The sequence below is a fragment of the Pan troglodytes genome, chromosome 8 (genome assembly GCF_028858775.2).
Source record: "Pan troglodytes isolate AG18354 chromosome 8, NHGRI_mPanTro3-v2.0_pri, whole genome shotgun sequence".
Taxonomy (NCBI): Eukaryota; Metazoa; Chordata; class Mammalia; order Primates; family Hominidae; genus Pan; species Pan troglodytes.
Window position 1 is genome coordinate 127,573,125 of NC_072406.2, and position 15,492 is coordinate 127,588,616.

General features: G+C 34.3%; 1 protein-coding gene across 10 annotated transcripts in view; it reads left to right on the plus strand.

The window, feature by feature from the left end:
- ATRNL1 (attractin like 1) overlaps window positions 1-15,492 on the plus strand; it is an 853,639-nt gene that overhangs the window by 355,334 nt on the left and 482,813 nt on the right. For all 10 annotated transcript variants that reach the window (XR_010147020.1, XM_016919435.4, XM_016919433.4 and 7 more), the window contains one exon: window positions 10,479-10,573. Coding sequence is in view for 9 of the 10 variants with exons in the window: in XM_016919435.4 (XP_016774924.3) it covers window positions 10,479-10,573 (95 nt within the window). In the remaining variant the exon portion in view is untranslated. The remainder of the gene's footprint in view (window positions 1-10,478; window positions 10,574-15,492) is intronic.

Sequence of the window (15,492 nt, forward strand, 5' to 3'; positions counted from 1 at the left end):
AGGACATGAACAGAAACTCAAAAAAAGACATACATGTGGCCAACAAGCATATGAAACAAAGCTCAGTATCGTTGATTGTAGAGAAATGCAAATCAAAACCACATTGAGATACCATCTCATGCCAGTCAGAATGGATATTATTAAAAAGTAAAAAAAAACAGATGCTGGTGAGGTTGTGGAGAAAAGGGAGCACTTATACACTGTTGGTGGGAGTGTAAATTAGTTCACCCATTGTGGAAAGCAGTATGGCAATTCCTCAAAGAGCCAAAAGCAGAACTACCATTCAACCCAGCATTCCCATTACTTGGAATATGCCCAGAGGAGTATAAATCATTCTACCATAAAGACACGTTCACACAAATGTCCACTGCAGCACTGTTCACAATAGCAAAAACATGGAATCAACCCAAATGCCCATCAGTGACAGATCAGATAAAGAAAATGTGGTATGCATAAACCATGGAATACTATGTAGCCATAAAAAATGAGATCATATATTTTGTGGGAATATGGATAGGGCTAGAGACTATTATCCTTAGCAAACCAATGCAGGTACAGAAAACCAAATACTGCATGTTCTCAATTACAAGTGGTAGCTAAATGCTGAGAACTAAAGAACACAAAGAAGGGTACAACAGACACTGGGGTCTACTTGAGTGTGGAGAATGGGAAGCAGGAGAGACAGCTATTGGATACTGGGTTTAATACCTGGGTGATAAAAAAATCTGTATGACAAATCCCTGTGACCTAAGTTTACCTATGTAATAAATCTTCACATATACTTCTGAACCTAAAATAAAAGTTTTTTAAAAACAATATTTATTGTGGAGGGGTTTTAAACTTTATTAATTTTTTCCTTTATGATTTAGATCTTAATGACATGCTTTTTTAAGGTCATAACAGATGCTCTCTTGTATTTTTGAAAAGCTATAAAGTTTTGCTTTTAATATTTAGGTCTTTAATTGGCTTAAATTGATTTTTATGTTTGATATAGGATATAAATCCATACTGTAGTTTTTCTTTTTTATTGTTTGTTCCTGTGCCATTTATTGCAGTCTCCCTTTCACCACAGATTTTTCTAAAGTACTTTATTGAGATACAATTGGCATAGAAAAACTGTACACTATAAATATCCACAATTTGATAAATTAGGAAATAATTATACATCTATGAAACCATCAGCACAATCAAGACTATAAATATATCCATCCAACACCTTAAGTTATTTAATTCATTTTCTTAACACTTAATATAAGACCTAACTTGTTAGCAAATTTTAAAAATATACAATACAGTATTGTTAACTATAAGTACTATCCTGTATAGTAGATCATCAGAACTTAATCATTTTGCATAACTGAAGCTTTGTACCCTTTGAGTAACCATTCCCCTTTTCTTTCTCCCTATCCCAGCACCTGGTAACCACCATTCTATTCTCTGCATGTATGAATTTGATTATTTTAGATTTCTTATAAATGTGGGATAATACAATATTTGTTCTTCTGGTCAGGCTTATTTCACTTAGCATCATGTTCTCCAGGTCTATCTATGTTGTTGCAAATGGCAGAATTTCCATCCTTTTTAATGCTGAACAATATTTAATTGTATGTATATACTACAGTTTCTTTATCTGTCATCTGTCAGCAAACACTAAGGTTGCTTCCATGTCTTGTCTATTGAGAATAATGCTATAAGGAACATAGAAGTCTAGATATCACTTTGAGATCCTGAGTTTAGTTTCTTTTGATCTGTATATACCTAAAAGTGGGATTGCTGGAACAGATAGTAGTTCTATTTTTAATTTTTTGAGAAGACACCATACTGTTTTTCATAATGGCAGCACCAATTTGCATTCCCATAAACAGTATACAAGAGTTTTTTAGAGAAATGTCTATTCAGTCTCTTTGCCCAGTTTTAATTGTGTTGTTTACCTGATATATAGTTGTTTGATTTCCTTTTATGTTTTGGATATTTACCCCTTGTCCAATGTATGATTTGCAAATATTTTCTCTCATTTTGTACCATTTTCTTTTGTTGATTGTTGCCTTTGCTGTTTGATGTAATTTCAACTTTTTAGTTTGATGTGATTTCAGTTGTCAATGTTTGCTTTTGTTGCCTGTGCTTTTGGTAGTATGTTCAAGAAATCATTGTGTACTATGCAGCCATAAAAAATGATGAGTTCATGTCCTTTGTAGGGACATGGATGAAATTGGAAATCATCATTCTCAGTAAACTATCACAAGGACAAAAAACCAAACACTGCATGTTCTCACTCATAGGTGGGAATTGAACAATGAGAACACATGGACACAGGAAGGGGAACATCACACTCTGGGGACTGTTGTGGGGTGGGGGGATGGGGGAGGGATAGCATTAGGAGATATACCTAATGCTAAATGATGAGTTAATGGGTGCAGCACCCCAGCATGGCACATGTATACATATGTAACTAACCTGCACATTGTGCACATGTACCCTAAAACTTAAAGTATAATAATAATAAAAAAGAAAAAAAAAGAAATCATTGTGAAGTTCTCTGTTGATAAGCATTTCTTCTGTTTCCTTACAAGAGTTTGATGGTTTCAGGTTTTACATGTAAGTATTTAATCCACTTTGAATTAATTTCTGTGTATGGTATAAGGGTCCAATTTCATTCTTTTACATGTGAATATGCAGTTTTCCCAACACCATTTAATGAAGAGACTATCCCTTCCCCATTGTGTTCTTGGCATCCTTGATGAAGATCAGTTAACTCTACATGCATGGGTTTATTTCTGGGTTCTTTACCCCGTTACATTTATCTATATATCTTTTTTCATGCCAGTACCAAACTATTTTGATTATTATAGCCTTGTAATATATTTTGAAATCAGGGGTATGATACCTCCAGCCTTTTTTCTTCTTGGTCAGAATCGTTTTGACTATTTGTGTTATTTGGTGGTTCCATATGAATTTTAGGAGTTTTTTCTTTCTATTTATGTAAAAAAAGGCACTGGGATTTTGACAGGATTTGCAGTGAATCTGTAGATCACTTTTAGTAGCATGGACATTTTAACCATATTAATTTTTCCAATCCATGAATATGGGATGTCATATTATTTATTTGTGTTTAATTTCTTTTGTCAAAGTTTTATAGTTTTTAATGTTCAAGTCTTTATTCTCTTTGGTTAAGTTTATTTATAAGTATTTTATTTCTTTTGATGCCATTGTAAGAATGTTTTCTTTAATTTCTTTTTCAGTTAGTTCATTGCTAGTGTATAGTAATGCAACAGATTGTTGTATGTTGATTTTGTATCCTGCAACACTGTTGAATTTATTTGTTCTAACAGATTTTTGTGTTTGTGTGTGTGTATATGTGGAGCCTTTAGTATTTTATCTATATAATATATCATCAGCAAACAGAGATTACTTTTTCTTTCTGATTTAGAGACCTTTTCTTTTTCTTGCCTAATTGCTCTGGACCTTACTTCCAATACTGTCTTGAATAGAAATGGTGAGAGTGGACATCCCTTCCTTGTTCTGGAACATAGAAGGAATACTTACAGCTTTTTATCATTGCATATGGTATTAGCTGTGGGCTATTCACATATGGTCTCTGTTGTGTTAATTTTCTCCTATACCTAGTTGTTCAGTATTTTTTATCATGAAAGGGTGTTGAACTTTGTCAGATGTTTTTCTGCATCTATTGATGATAACATAATTTTTATCCTTCATTCTGTTAATTTAGTGTATCACATTTATTGATTTGTATATGTTGAACCATCCTTGTATCTCAGAGATAAAGCCTACTTGATCATGGGGTGTGGTCCTTTTAATGTGTTGTTGAACTTGGCTTGGTAGACCAATGGAACAGAACAGAGGCCTCAGAAATAATACCACACATCTACAACCATCTGATCTTTGACAAACCTGACAGAAACAAGCAATGAGGAAAGGATTCCCTATGTAATAAATGGTGTTGGGGAAACTGGCTAGCCATATACAGAAAACTGAAACTGGACCCCTTCCTTACACCTTATGCAAAAATTAACTCAAGAAGGATTAAATATTTAAAGTAAGACCTATAACCATAAAATCCCTAGAAGAAAACCTAGGCAATACCATTCAGGACATAGGCATGGGCAAGGAGTTCATGACTAAAACACCAAAAGCAATTGCAACAAAAGCCAAAATTGACTAATGGGATCTAATTAAACCAAAGAGCTTCTGCACAGCAAAAGAAACTATCACCAGAGTCAACAGGCAGCCTACAGAATGGGAGAAAATTTTTGCAATCTATCCATCTGACAAAGGGTAATATCCAGAATCTACAAGGAATTTAAACAAATTTACAAGAAAAAATCAAACAACCCCATCAAAAAGTGGGCAAAGGATATAAACAGACACTTCTCACAGAAGATGTTTCTGTGGCCAACAAAAATATGAAAAAAAGCTCATCATCACTGGTGATTAGAGAAATGCAAATCAAAACCACAATGAGACACCATCTCACACCAATTAGAATGATGATCATTAAAAAGTCAGGAAACAACAGATGCTGGAGAGGATGTGGAGAAATAGGAATGCTTTTGCATTGTTGGTGGGAGTGTAAATTAGTTCAACCATTGTGAAAGACAGTGTGGCAATTCCTCAAGGATCTAAATCTAGAAATACCATTTGACCTAGGAATCCCATTACTGGGTATATACCCTCAAAATTATAAATCATACTACTATAAAGACACATGCACACATATGTTTATTGCAGCATTATTCACAATAGCAAAGGCTTGGAACCAACCCAAATTCCCATTATGTTAGACTGGACAAAGAAGATGTGGCACATATACACCATGGAATATTATGCAGCCATAATAAAGAATGAGTTCATGCCCTTTGCAGGTACATGGATGAAGCTGGAAACCATCATTCTTAGCAAACTAACACAAGAACAGAAAACCAAACACCACATGTTCTCACTCATAAGTGGGAGTTGAACAATGAGAACATATGGGCTCAGGGAGGGGAACATCACACACCAGGGCCTGTCATGGGGTGACGGGTAAGGCGAAGAATAGCATTAGGAGAAATACCTAATACAGATGACAGGTTGATGGATGCAGCAAACTACCATGGCACATGTATACCTATGTTACAAACCTGCACGTTCTGTACATGTATCCCAGAACTTAAAGTATAATAATAAAAAAATAAATTTTTGAATAGTAATATATATAATACTCTCTAATGAATATATTCTCAACTTCGTTGCCCTGTCTTTACTTCATCCTCTATCCACAGACAAAACTCTAATACAGTATCAACTAATTTCTAAGCTTTTTTTGAACACTCTGCTGTAGAAAAACATATGAATATACTGATCAGTCTCACTTCAGATGCATGCTCACCAATCTCATACTGTTTCAGCTTCTTCATTCCTGTAGTTCAGCAAGTGGGAGGGAGTGGCATCCAGTGGCTTTTTTGCTCCCGTTGTTCGGTGAGCAGGAAGGAATGGTGTGCAATGACTTTTTTGCTCCCATTGTTCAGCAAGTGGAATGAAGTGTTACAGCTCTTTTGTTCCTACCATCTGCAGCTTGGTGAATGGGAGGGTTACAGGTCTTTTGTTTCCACCACCCACAGCTTAGTGAGTTCTGGGTTCTTTTCTCGTGACCAAGAGGAATAAGGTACGTGGACACCGGAGAGTGAGTAAGGCAGAAAATAATTTTGTTGAGCAACAGAAGGAAAGCTCTCAAGCTCTCAGTGGAGAGAGGGACCCTGAAAGTGGGTAGCCCTCTGTGAGGCTGAGTCTGGGGTTTTTATGGGCTTAAAATGGGGGCAGGCTGGTACTTGCTAATTGGTCCATAGGTGGTCTTGGAAAAAGCAGCATTCAATTAGTTAAAAGGCATCATACACCAGGAACCAATCGAGAGAGTGGGTGGGTTGGCGATAGAAGTTCTCACTCTGGTTGTGGACTCTATCCAGAACTGGCAGTTCAATTTTTCAGGCTTTAGGCTGTCTTTGGCTTGAAGGTTGGCTTTCACCGGGGACCTGTCCCTGTCCACCTAGGAATTTGTCTGTCTCCTGTCACTACAAATACTATATTTCCTCAGTCTATTTACTTTCCCTCTTTTTAATGACTATTTTAGATCTTTTCTCTGCCCGCACATTTCCCAGCCCCTCATCCTCCATTCTCTTTCTCAGCTGATGGCCTTTCTGATTTTATTGAGAAAATGGAAGCAATATAAAGGGAGCTTCCAAATGATCCCGCCACCACATTTCCCTCCCTGCTTTCTGTTCAGTATGATCTCCTCTCTGCATGTTGTGTATATTCAGTCTTTATGTTTTTTTCACAAGATCTCATCACCTTTTACCTACCGCAGGGAATAGTTCCAAATTCCTCCTCCCTCTCCTCTCTTTGCAATTTTTCCTTTTCTAATAATTTTTTCCAATTGGCATAAAATGTGTTATTTCCCCAATCTAAAACTGAAGTTTTCTTATGTGTCTTGATCATACTTATTCTTCACTGCTAATTTTTCATTTCTCTGTATTTATCAATAAAGCAATAAATTATTTGAATTGATTTATAGTCAATCATGTTGTAATTTCTTTATACCATAATAGAGTAGTTCATTAATGCAGCATAAAAATTTATTTTCAAGTTATGTACGTTTATGGATAAACTTGAGACATGTTTTAAAGTTTTATATCCTGTACCCTACTTAGCTAAGAAGTTCAGAGCATATTTCAGCATTAAGTTACATGTTTAAGTGCCAGGTAAATTTTCCATTCATAAGCAAACACACCATCATGATTTTTGAAATTCTGAGGAGAAATATATCTCCTAGTTAAGTGGAAAGTTGTGTAGTTGGTTTCTGGAGTACTTTCATTCTAAGCAGCTTTAAAAGGAAACATTTTGTGTAGAAGTCTAAATTTTCTTTATAGTAGTGCACATTCATTCATTGGTATTCTTATTAGACACTTGAATTGATTAATACTCCTACTAATTTTGTTCTAGATCTCAGCTTTGTATTTTTAGCCTGATTGACATTAGGATTGATCATTACCATACACAAGATACTTCATACTGATCTAGTATTTTCAACTCTATTAAATATAGGAAGAGAGAAAATCATGCTTGAATGCCTGGCCAAGAATGTGGTTGGGCATATTTGTGGCAGATGCTGGAGTCTATATAGACAGAAAAATGTCTGTAGGTCTGGGGCATTACAGCCTTTACTCAGGACTGTCCAGGGTCTGAAGTCTCCCAGTTCCTACCTCCAAAAGGGCATTTATTTCCTGACTTCTTAATGCTTAGTTGCAGTCTTGAAAAAATAAAGATGCTTGAGCAGACAAATTTGTGGAAATAGTTTTGAAGTGCTTGCTTTTCCTTCGTGATATTTTTTTCTTCATTCTAAATAGATATTCTCTTTCTGAAGACTGCAGCCCTACTTTTTGTTGTGGGAAGTCAGGGACCCCAAATGGAGGGACCGGCTGAAGCCATGGCAGAAGAATATGGATTGTGAAGATTTTATGGACATTTATTAGTTCCCCAAATTAATACTTTTGTAATTTCTTATGCATGTCTTTACTGCAATCTCTAAACATAAATTGTAAAGATTTCATGGACACTTATCACTTCCCCAGTCAATACCCTTGTGATTTCCTATGCCTGTCTTTGCTTTAATCTCTTAATCCTGTCAGCCGAGAAGGATGTGTATCATCTCAGGACCCTGTAATAATTGTGTTAACTACACAAATTGTACAGCATGTGTGTTTGAGCAATATGAAATGTGGGCACCCTGAAAAAAGAACAGAATAACAGCAGTTGTTCAGGGAATACGAGAGATAACCTTAAACTCTGACCGCCAGTGAGCCGGGCAGAACAGAGCCATATTTCTCTTCTTTCAAAAGCAAATGGGAGAAATATCGCTGAATTCTTTTTCTCAGCATGGAAAGTCCCTGAGAAAGAGAATGCGCACCTAGGGGTAGGTCTCTGAACTGGCCCTCCTGGGGCGTACCTGTCTCTTATGGTTGAGATTGCAGAGGTGAAATAAACTCCAGTCTCCCATAGCGCTCCCAGGCTTATTAGAAAGAGGAAATTCCCACCTAATAAATTTTGGTCAGACTGGTTGATCTCACCCTGTCTCCTGATAAGATGTTATCAATGACAGTGGTGCCCAAAACTTCATTAGCAATTTTAATTTCGCCTCGGTCCTGTGGTCCTGTGATCTCGCCCTGCCTCCACTTGCCTTGTGATATTCTATTACGCCGTTAAGTACTTGATGTCTGTCACCCACACATATTCGTATACTCCCTCCCCTTTTGAAACTCCCTAATAAAAACTTGCTGGTTTTTGTGGCTCGTGGGGCATCAGGGATCCTACCAACGTGTGATGTCTCCCCCAGACACCCAGCTTTAAAATTTCTCTCTTTTGTACTCTGTCCCTTTATTTCTCAAGCCAGCCAACGCTTAGGAAAATAGAAAAGAACCTAAGTGATTATCGGGGCAGATCCCCCAATAACTTTTGAACCTCACTCAGCTGCATTTGTCCAAGGTGATCACTACTCAGTCTTTTAAACATTGTATTTACTTGATGTCTATAGCACTAAATTCTGGGTTTCTTTTTCTCTCCTGGAGTAGCCATTTCTCAGTCTCCTTTGCCAGTTTCTCTTCAGGCTCTGATTATTTAACGTTGGTCTGCCTCAGGGCTAATCTCTTGGACCTCTTGTCTATCTACGAAGACGATTTCCTGCCTTCCTGGCTTTCAATCCCATGTAATTTCTGATAACTTACAAATTGTTATCTACTACGCATGCTCCTGAGCTTGACTTAACATCTGGCTATTCAATAAATTGCTCTAACTTAATATCTTTAAAATTAAGCTCCTAATTATTTCCCCAAGTTCCATCGCAGTCAAACCTATTCTCCATTTAAGTTAATGGTGATTTTTGCTTGGTCTTAGGAAAAAATTTAAAAAAACAGATAAAACTTTGCCTTTCTTTCTTACAAAGGCTGCATTCTTTTATGTAGCCAATCCTGTTTGCTGTACCTTCAAAATACATTCCCTGTATTTGACCACTTCCTGTGGCCTTCACTGCTGTTACCCTGGCCTCCATTAGCTCCTGCCTGTATTACTGGCACAGGCTTTACGAGAATCACAGTTAAGGCTTGCTTTTGCTTTGAGGTTTCTGTACTTGTCCTCTCTGCCTGGAATATTTTTTTCTGGTAAACTCCGTGGCTTATTCTCTTACTATCTCAATTCTCTAAATGTTTCTTCTGAAAGCTGGAAGCATACTCCTACCTAACAGTATCTCCCTCCTCTTCACTGGTTTATTCTTCTCCAAAAGACTGATGTTCATTCAGTAGAGTATTACTTGCAAGAGGACAGAAATTTTTGTTTTTTTATTGTATCTCTAGGGCCTAGAACACTGGCACATTGAATTTTCCTCTGCAATTTTTTGGCAGTCAGATGAAAATTGGAACTATGACCTACTGCATAATTCTCATTATCAGATATAAGGATACCTATAAATTCTTATACAAAATATTGCCTTACACTAAATTATACAATAAATATATAGGGTGAATCTTATAAAGTATACAAGTAAGCATACGAATAATGCCTTAATAGTTTTAAAAATAAATTCTGTTAATGTAATTTAATCTGTATGTTCTATATTAATAATTTTTAATGGTTAAGGTATAATATGAAAGGTATGTATCCAAAAGACAGAAGTAATCTATATTTATTTAAAATAATTGGAAATAATTTTTATAAAAGTAGCAGTTTAATGTTATTAGCAATACATCACCTTCATGTAATATGCATAGCCACTCATGACTTATGACATTTAAATGTTTCACCTTGGTTCCAGCATTATGTATGGACAAAATTAAAAATATCTTTTCCCAGAATTCCTTGTATCATTGTGAATAAAGGTCATATCTGTAAAATGATGTTTATCATAGAATCATTTTAAAATTACTAAAAGTAGAAGTGAACACAATGGAAAAACAAATAAATACATTATATGAGAAATATTATTTAGCTATCAAACTTCATGTTTTCAAAGAATTTTGAGTTTGTGAAAGTTACAAAGTTTTATGAAAATGTCTATCTTTACAGCTACAGAATTCTAACTGGAATAAAATGCACCAAAATGTTAACTGTATCTCCTTCTAGTTATAAAATTATAGATAATTTTTATTTTATTCACTTACTTTTGTATAGTTTCCAGAATGTCTATAATGTTTTAACTTTGTAATAGCATCAGAAATAATAAATATAATTTTTAAGGAATTAGTACTTCTTCCATAACTATGTTTTGCTTTTTGTTGATTGAGGACAAAGATTTGTATTTTGTTATACTTAAATATACCACTAGTATTTAACAATAATCATTTTTAATATCAGTGTACAATATATTGTAACCTAAATTTTGCTTTTTAGACAGTTTTTAAAGTACATATCAGGATTGTACTTTTTTTTCCTCCCTACAGACAGCCTTTTGATTGATTATCAATTTACCTTCAGCTTATTACAGGAAGATGATCGCCACCATACTGCCATAAACTTTATAGCAAACCCAGAACAGGTGAGGAAAGATTGTTATCTTTTAAAGTATATTATTGGACACAACTTTTTTTCGTATTTCATTTGATTTTACCTCTTCTCAGAATTATCACATTGTAGGGCCTTTGTAGAAACTACTAATCCTATTAATTTTTTCTCTCTTCGTGATTCAATAATTTGTGAATTTGATATTTCAGATTTTGCAAATAGCCCTATATTTTAAATTAAATATAATTTGTCACTTTATATATCTTGTAACAAAATTTATGCCTATAATTATGCAAGCACGGACTGTTCTTATTTAAAAATAAAACTCGGTCGGGCGCAGTGGCTCATGCCTGTAATCCCAGCACTTTGGGAGGCCAAGGTGGGCAGATCATGATGCCCAGAGATCGAGACCATCCTGGCCAACGTGGTGAATCCCCATCTCTATTAAAAATACAAAAATTAGCTAGGCATGATGGTGCGCGCCTATAGTCCCAGCTACTGAGGAGGCTGAGGCAGGAGATTTGCTTGAACCCAGGAGGTGGAGGTTGCAGTGAGCCGAGATCACGCCACTGCACTCCAGCCTGGCGACAGAGTGAGACTCCATCTCAAAAAATAAATAAATAAATAAAACTAATGAATTCAAAGCATACTATATTAAATATATTTTACTTTCCTTTATACCATTCCACAGTAATATGATTTGTCTTTTCTCTCAGTCAGTAGTTTATCTGAGTTATATGAATGATGCCTCCTTTAATGAAATTACCACATCACTGATATATTGTATAAGCTTTTGAAGTTTAAATATATGAAAGATTCATTGTGAATTTTAATTTCAGTCCATCAATTCAGGTAAAGACTCTTAGGATGTGTCGAAATAACACACATATTTTGCTATCCATCTGAGACTTTATTAATTTGAAAATCCTGAGAATGGAAATATCAACCATAGGGTTTATTCGGGTTGAATTTTAGTTCTTTTAAAACTAACACTCATACATTTGAAATGAAGTTATGTTAAATATATATATTATTATTATGAATTCATCCATATTGTTAAATGATATGTTAAATCCATATCATATATTTAATGGTTTTTCAAGTAGGTGAAATGTCTAAATATATTAATACTATGACATTTTGCAACTTCTTTCCTCTTAACGTAGTTCACTGGACTTGCTGACAACTAATATAATTTCTTAAATTTTTCTTTTCCAGTAAAATAGCATTCTGTCTCCCCCATCACCAAAAAAAAGAACAGTCCATTTTACATTTTATGTTACTCTTTATTCCCTAGACTTTATGAATGACTGTATTCTTGGGGAATACATTTAAAGTTTTGACTTTTAAATAATGATTTTAAAGATATTTTGTTTCAAATACAAGCCGTCCTTCACTGATTATCTGTTTCTATATAGATATATTAACAATCTCAGAAACTACATTTATCAATGTGATAAAGTTTTTATACTTGCATTATAATTACCATTGACTTTTTATTGTAGTAAAATAGACATAAAATAACATTTATTTAAATAATTTTAGGTATGTAATTCAATGGCATTAAGTATATTTACAGTGTGGTGCAATCATCACCATCATCCACATTTTCATTATCCCTAACAGAAACTCTGTGACTATTAAACAATAATGCCTCATTCCACACTTCTCTGCAGCCCCTGGTATCTTTATTCTACTCTCTGCCTGTATTAATTGGCTTACTCTAGGTACCTCATATAAATGTAATCATTTGTCCTTTTTTATCTGACTTATTTCATTTAGCATAGTTTTTCCAAGGTTCATCCATGTTGTAGCATGTATCGGAGGTCGTTCTTTACCTTTAGCTTCTTGATTAATAGTAATTCCAAACCTGTGGGGTTCTTTGAAGATCTAAGAAATTTGATGTAAGAGAGATATCTGACTCAAAATGTGAGAGTGAATAATATTCCTCCACAGTATTGTCCATAGTGTCATACACTTATGTCCAGATTAGCCACAATTCTAGTTTGCTTGTCTTTTTGCCATTTTCTCCTTCAATTTCCAGCAATCCCAAGTGCTTTCCAATGTCCCAGCTTTGTTTTACTTTCTACTATCTTGTCCAATTGAAGCAAAGAAACCAGAAAAGTGTTCTGTGAAGCTTAACGATGCATAACTGTCATGAGAGGCATCGCTAAGAATGCTTATAATATCATTTTGTGTAACCCTCTTTAATTAAAGATATATTCACCTGGGAATAATCTCTGAAATTATTATGTATTATTGGCCAAGGCTTCTTATTCTATAAGAAAATAATAATAAAAAGTAGATAATTATTTATACATTTCCTACATTTTGAAAAACAGATTTAATGTTAACTTGCTATCCATCACTTCTAGCCAGTGCTTTCATGTGAACAATTTCTGAATATGTTTCTGTATAACATTATTTTGCCAAACTTATCCATATCTAACAAACAATGTTCTAAATCACTGATTTTATCACTTACTGGAATAACTACAGTGTCACTTTTTCAGTACAGCTTTTTAAATCCTAAATGCTTTTTATATGGCTTTAGTTATGGTACCATATAATTCAGCATTGCCTAAACTTGGAGTTGATAGAGAATGAACTAAAAATTCAAAAAGAGTTTTATAGGTTTTTAAAATATCAATTGGAAATTTTATGTGACCTTTTAGCGACAACAGTTATGCTCATATTAATCTCATCCAGCATAAGGTACACGTAATTAAGAGACAATTTCAAGAGAAAATAAAGATTTAAGCCTCCTTAAGGGTACACTGATTTCACCATCCTTTACTTTCATAAAAAAGTGACTTTTTGGATCTGTTTCATTAATAGTAAAAAAAATCCACTCCTCAGAGCATGTCCTTTTTTTGAGTTCCCAGTCCTCTGGGTGAAGATGAAGATGAAGAAAGAGAAGAAAAAGAATATACCCTGTCACTATACCTAATAACGACAACACTACAATTATAAGCACTATGGGCTGAAACCAAAGTTTTTTTCCAGAAATTATTTCATTTAATGCTCACAAGAGCTTCTTGAGGGAAGTAATTACATCCCCATTTTAGAGATTAGAAAAATGATTTTTGGAAAGGAAAAGTAATTTCCCCCTAACCAATCAGTCTGTACATTAAAGACCTGAAATTTCAGTCTAAGGTTATCTGACTCTTCACTAATTCTTTTCATTGCTTCATGAAAATGATTTACTGTATATGAAACTGTTATTGGATTCAAGTCTGGTTACTTTATTATGATGACATAAATCAACACTTGCTACCAGATATCTACCTTTGATATCTGGATTTTCCTTAGGACTACATTGTGTATATTTGGAAGTATATTTTGTATACCACAACTGAACAACATAATCTATTGAATAGTCCCTGTCTGCATGCTGACATAAAAGTATTCTGCATTTATTGCTACAGTCAAAGAGTTACTCAATTATTTTTCCGGCCTTCCATTGAATTTATGCCAACTCTGTGTTTACTTATATCTTAAAAGAAATAGGAAAATCTCAATATGTTTGACAGTTTTGTGGCATATACTGCAGAAGGGTTCTGAACAGCTTGTCAATAGAATTCAGTATTAATTGATAATCAATAGAAAATAAGAAGGAAGTTAACTTCCTTCTTATATTCATGGGCATTTATGAATATCACTATGATGCATAATATAATAGCCTTCTGATTTACTCTATGTATTTAAAGTGCAAGGTTTTATTTTTCTTTGACTACTTCAAATTCTCAGATGCTTTCTCCACAATATTACTATGTACTACTCTAAAAATATGCATGACAATCACTCAACCTTATTATAACAAATTTTATTTTACATGCTCTTTCAAGATGATCATTCTTTTTGAAATCTTATTTGCCTCCTGGAAACTGTGACAATATCATTTGATGGATATGGAACACTGTTAAGAGTTCTTCATAGAGACTAAGCTGTTCTTCCATGTAGGGAAATCATTAAGAGTAGATGTTATTTGGAGGTATAAGATTGGGGCTTTATACGTCTGTCAAAAGGGATGGCCATCACACATCATCCAGCAGCCTTTGCTTTTTATGATGTTCCTTATTTCTCCTGCTATTCATCAGGGAAAGGCCATTTTCCTTGTCAGTTTTCCCCTAAGACTGTTATATCAGAAAAGGGGAATTTAGTTGCTTCCATATTTACTTTCTCCTAAGAGCCACTTAGAAAATTGGGAATATATTTTCTATTGGCTTACCTGCTTTATCATATTTAGAAAAATAGTAAAACGAAGGAATTAATATATTCTCTATCTCTCTTACTCCGTTTCATTAGCTAGATCTTAGCAGTATAGAATTTTCTACAAGTCTTTGTAGAGAATATTTAAAATAAAGCATAATACACTCAGTATCTGAAGCTAAACTTACCCATTATGACTATCATTCTTTGCCTTTCCACAGGAACAAATAGTTGTAAATATACCAACTTTCTGCTTCTTACCTCTTGGAGTAAGAAAATCACAAATAACATTTAAAGAAATCTCTTAGGCATATTTCCCTGAAATTAAATGGAAAGAGTCTGTACTCCACTAATGAATGACAAGAAGCGGGTTGAGTGGCATAAAATTAAATTCTCAGTGTTCCTCTCTATAACTGTGTAAACAATGTAATCTGCTGTTTTTTTGGAGTAGGTTCATCTTTTTTACCTGAAAGTTTTAGGTTGTGTTATTTTTCCCACTAGAAAATATGGGTTTAATAATAAAAATATACACCTAAGAAGAAGTCTTTTAAAAAATTAATCTTATATTGTTATAAAATTGCTTGGGACTAATCCAAACCTGTTTCATTTAAACCTAGCAAAAAGAATCAAAATACAAATATCAAATTTAAACTAAGTTTAGTCTACAGCTAAGCAAAGAGAATCCAAATAAAAATATTAAATTACAGGAGCCTCTGGCTTACATACAAAAGACCAAATTAT